The 4,586-nt window shown below is 48.5% G+C and overlaps 1 protein-coding gene across 1 annotated transcript in view; it reads right to left on the reverse strand.

Annotated features, from left to right (window-relative positions):
• Prc1 (protein regulator of cytokinesis 1) overlaps positions 1-4,586 on the reverse strand; it is a 16,271-nt gene that overhangs the window by 10,638 nt on the left and 1,047 nt on the right. Inside the window, exons 2-5 of the mRNA XM_013011865.1 lie at positions 1,983-2,115; positions 1,686-1,808; positions 1,207-1,440; positions 960-1,130 (exon numbers count right to left, since the gene is read on the reverse strand). Of these exons, the coding sequence (XP_012867319.1) occupies positions 960-1,130; positions 1,207-1,440; positions 1,686-1,808; positions 1,983-2,115 (661 nt within the window). The remainder of the gene's footprint in view (positions 1-959; positions 1,131-1,206; positions 1,441-1,685; positions 1,809-1,982; positions 2,116-4,586) is intronic.

Genomic DNA, 4,586 nt, shown 5'->3' on the forward strand with positions numbered 1-4,586 from the left:
AAAAAAAAAAAAGACTGAAGAAGGGGCTGGGAAAGTGGCTCAGTGGTAAAGTGCTTGCCTTGCATGCATGAGGCCCTGGGTTCAATTCCTTAGCACCACATAAGCAGAAAAAGCCGGAAGTGGTGCTGTGGTTCCAATGCTAGAGTGCTAGCCTTGAGCCGAAGAGCTCAGGAACAGTGCCCAGGCTGAGTTCAGGCACCACGAAAGACTGAAGAAAAAGCTAGTGTGACACTCAAGGCTTATGCCTATAATCCTGCTACTTAGGAAGCTGAGATCTGGAGGCTTTGATCAAGGCCAGCCTAGGCAAAAATGTTTCCTAAACTCCATCTCCAAAATGACCAGCCGAAAGCAAGACTGGAAGCAAGGCTCAAGCAGTGGCATATGTAAGCAAGTATCAGGCCAAGTTCATTTTTTTTAAATTTTTATTATAAAGGTGACATACAGAGGGGTTACGGTTACATACGTCGGGTAATGCACAGTACCACTTTAAAAAAAAAAAGAGTTGGCTGGGCACCTGTAGCTTACACCTGTAATCCTAGCTATTAGGGATGCTAAGATCTAAAGATCGTGACTCAAAGCTAACCCAAGAGGAAGACAAACTCAATCCACATCTCCAGTTAACCAGGAAAAAGTCATGCGTGAAGCTGAGTTCCGGTGGTTTAGACCTGTAAATCCAAGCTGAGATCTGAGCATCATGATTTGAAGCCAGCCTGGGCATACAAATCAGGATGGACAAATCCAGAACACTCATCTCCAACTAATCAGCAAAAAGCCAGAAGTGGGAGTGTGGCTCACGTGGTATACAGTACAGCCTTAAGCAGAAAAGTACCCAAGCCTTGCATGCAAGCCCCAGGGCCTGCATATGCACACATGCACACTGTCATTTTTCCCCAATCCCCCCCCCGCCCCCACACACATCAGTGAGACCTCAGACCATGTGCATCTTGAGAGAACATCACCTGTTGCAGCAGCTTCTGTAGGGTTGCTATGTTCTCCAAAGACAAACAGAAGGCATCTTCATCTTCACACGCCACATCTCTTTCGAAGCTAGTGTCTGGAGTGTGTTCCAGTTCTTCCATACACAGGATGATTTGTCTCTTTATGTTGACAAACTCCTCACGTCTAGCGTTCTGCAAAACAAATCTATTATAAGATACCTAGAGGAAGGCCAGCTGGAGATGGAGGTGCGGCAGCAAGTAAGTATACCTTTGTTTCTCTCAGAGATGTCACATGTTTCCTCAGCTGGTTCAGGTCTTCTATGCTGGGAACCACCATGCTATCAATGTCATAATGGGGGACGCAAAGAATCTCGCACAGCTCTTGATCTTGTTCTTTAAGTAGCTTCAGTTCCTGTTTTCTGTCCTTCTTTTGCTTCCTCATTAATTCTACCTGCGTGCGCAAGTCTTTCTCTAGCTGTAAGATAGTCACTTCTCCTTCCTCCTAGTTAAGATAACGTACCTCTGTTAGGAGACTTCCTGCCTGTCATCTCAGCCTCTTCAGTAGCTAGGACTACAGGCATGAATCACTAGGGCCCGGCTTGGAACTAATTAGCCATGCAGCCTGTCTTCCCCTCGTCCCATGCTAGCACCATCCTTACAGGGAAGCCTTCTGTCTGCAGTCCCAAAACAATACTTCCCCTAAATGCAGGCTGGATTTTCTGAGACCTCTGCTGTGGGCTGACGTACCTGGAAAGGCTCTACACGTAACTCACTGCACAGGGTGTCTAGCTCTTTCTGACAAACAGATATGCTTTTGATAAGCCTCTCTTTCAGGCTCTCCTCTTCAGCAATCATCCTGTCCAGGAGATCCTATAAAAGAAAAAACAGCTCATAAAAGTTTGAGACCTCAACACCAAAACCCTGGTAATTCCGAAATTTCTAGAAAGTACTTAAAAACAAAACCCAAGTGCAGCTGATCAGAAGTCATCTCCGTTCATTCTAGGGAGACACGGATGCCCTCCCAGCACAAGGCTCTCGACTCACCTTGATATGCTTCTTCACCACTTCTGTTCTTTGCAAGCGCTGGTCTTCTGGAATCCCAATCAGCTCCCATATCTCCCGAAGGTCTATTAGGGCTTTCTGGAGACAGACGACGGACTCCTCGGCCAGCACTTCACTAATACACAAAAAAAAGAAATACCTTTCTTAGCTGGGCATCGGTGGCTCACGCCTGACATCCTAGCTACTCAGGAGTCTGAGATCTGAGGATTGCAGTTCAAAGCCAGCTCAGTAAGAAAGTCCATGAGACTCTTATCTCCTATTAACCACCAAAAAATTGGAAGTGGTGATGTGGCTCAACTGACTGGTAAAGTGCTCACCTTGAGACAGTGCCCAGGCCCAGCGTTCAAGCCCCATGAACAAGGGGGGGAAAAAAGCCCAGGACCAGTGCATGTGCATGCGCGCGCACGCGCACACACACACACACACACACACAAAGCTCTTTATTGCTGGTAAGAATCTACAAAAAGTTCAGACTGGGAAGGTGGCTCAGTGGTGGAGTAGTTGCCTTGCATGCGTGAGGCCCTGGGTTCGATTCCTCAGCACTACATAAGCAGGAAAAAAAAAAAGCCAGAAGTGGTGCTGTGGCTCAAGTGGTAGAGCGCTAGCCTTGAGCTGAAGAGCTGAGGGACAGTGCCCAGGCCCAGAGTTCAGACCAAACGACCGGACCCCAAAAAAAAAATTAAAAAAAAAAAAAAAGAGCCTCAGACTTTCCTGCCCAAGCTGGCCTGGAACCTCAATCCTCAGATCTCAGCCTCCTTAGTAGTTAGGATTACAGGTGTGAACCACCAGCACCCAGCTTTTGCTCTTATCCTTAAATTACGACAAGTAGCCCAAAGAATGGCTAAGTTAAAAAGCATCAGGTGCTGGTACAGTATATAAACTAGTACAATCATCTAAAAAACTGTTGGGAGTGTCTGCAGTTCAACTTCTATGTATGAACGTGAGGAAATGCATATTATGTTCACAGCACTTAACTGCTCAGAACAGCATGGAAGTTATCAAGCCTAGGTGTCCACAAACTCAATGCATCAACAACACCACCTTCCTACAGCGGAGTAATACAATGAGCTCAGCAGTCTTCTGAACCATGTCAACTGAAAGAAGCGAAATGCATACACTATACCACATGGCTCCCCCTTGGGGAATTCTAACTAAACATGTAAAATAAGTTAGTTTTATTGTGTGGAAATTATATTTCAAATCCAACAACAACAAAATTTAGGAGAAACTCAACGGGAGGAGAAACACATTGAATGAGCAAGAGGCCAGACAAGCCAGGGTGATCAATGCAACTTGGTTGATGTTAAGTTCAAATCTAGACAGGGGCCAGAGGCTAATACAGGTAAGTCCTAGCTACAAGAGGCTGAGATTTGGGGATTGTGGTTCCAAGCCAGTCCAGGCAGGAAAATCCATGAGACTTTATCTCCAGAAAAAGCAAGAAGTGGTGCTAAGGCTCAAGTGGTAGGTAGAGCACTAGCTTTGAGAAGACGACTCAGGAATAGTGCCTAGGCCCTAAGTTAAAGCCCCAGGATGCACAGCAAAAGATAAAATAAAAATCGTTGTACAGTTCCTGTATATGAATTATACAGGATTGTATCTTAAAGCTGTCATTAAAAATATCCAGCATTTGTTGCTGTTTTTGTGTTTTGTCTTGTTCATCTGTCTTTGGGAAGGTAAGGAGAGGCAAAGAAGTGGAGGGACAGAGCTGGGGAATGTTGGGAGCCAAAAGTTGAGTCTCTCAACATAATAGGCTTAACTATCTCACTGGAACATCCTGAGGCTGAGTTTACAGAATCCCACCTTTTCACCTTGCCCTAAGCAAACATCCTACAGCTGCTTCGGCCAATGAAAAAGCTTCCTTAACGGCCAATGAAAAAGCTTCCTTATTCCAAGCATATAAATATAGCTGTGTGAAAAATAAAATTTAGCAGCAGCAGCTTGATCAGAATCCCTGTCTTGCTGTTATTCTTCGAATCTCTTGTGCCTTCATTCCTTCTCGCTTAGGTTCACTGCCCTCGTTGACGTCCTGCGGGTCGCGACAGGGGAAGGGGTGACACTGGCTGCACCTGACACCGCCTCTAAAACAGGAACACTGAGGCCACTTGCAGACATCACCGTACACTTCACTTGCCTTTGCAGCGGAACCATTCCCTCCTACCCATTCCAGAGACCAGCATTTGGAAAAGCCGGCCGGGGGCGTGGCCCCAGAGCGGAGCAAGACCTGACCAGCACGAGCCACAGGGCACCCGCACCCCACACCCGCACCCACAGCGCCCTGGAGACGCCAAGACCCCACAGCGCCAGGGGGAGGCCAAGACCCCACAGCGCCAGGGGGAGGCCAAGACCCCACAGCGCCCGGGGGAGGCCAAGACCCCACAGCGCCCCACAGCGCCCGGGGGACGCCAAGACCCCACAGCGCCCTGGGGATACCCCTCCAACGCCCCACAGCGCCCTGGGGACGCCACACCCACAGCCCCGAGGGGCTTCTGGACGCCTGCACGGCCAGCACGGGAGTCGCCGCGCTGTTGGCAGAGGCCGTGGCCCGCGAACCCGAGCCGCCGCGGCCCAGAGGCTCCGCCCGGGATG

This window comes from Dipodomys ordii, unplaced genomic scaffold (assembly GCF_000151885.1).
Source record: "Dipodomys ordii isolate 6190 unplaced genomic scaffold, Dord_2.0 Scaffold15, whole genome shotgun sequence".
NCBI classification, from domain to species: Eukaryota; Metazoa; Chordata; class Mammalia; order Rodentia; family Heteromyidae; genus Dipodomys; species Dipodomys ordii.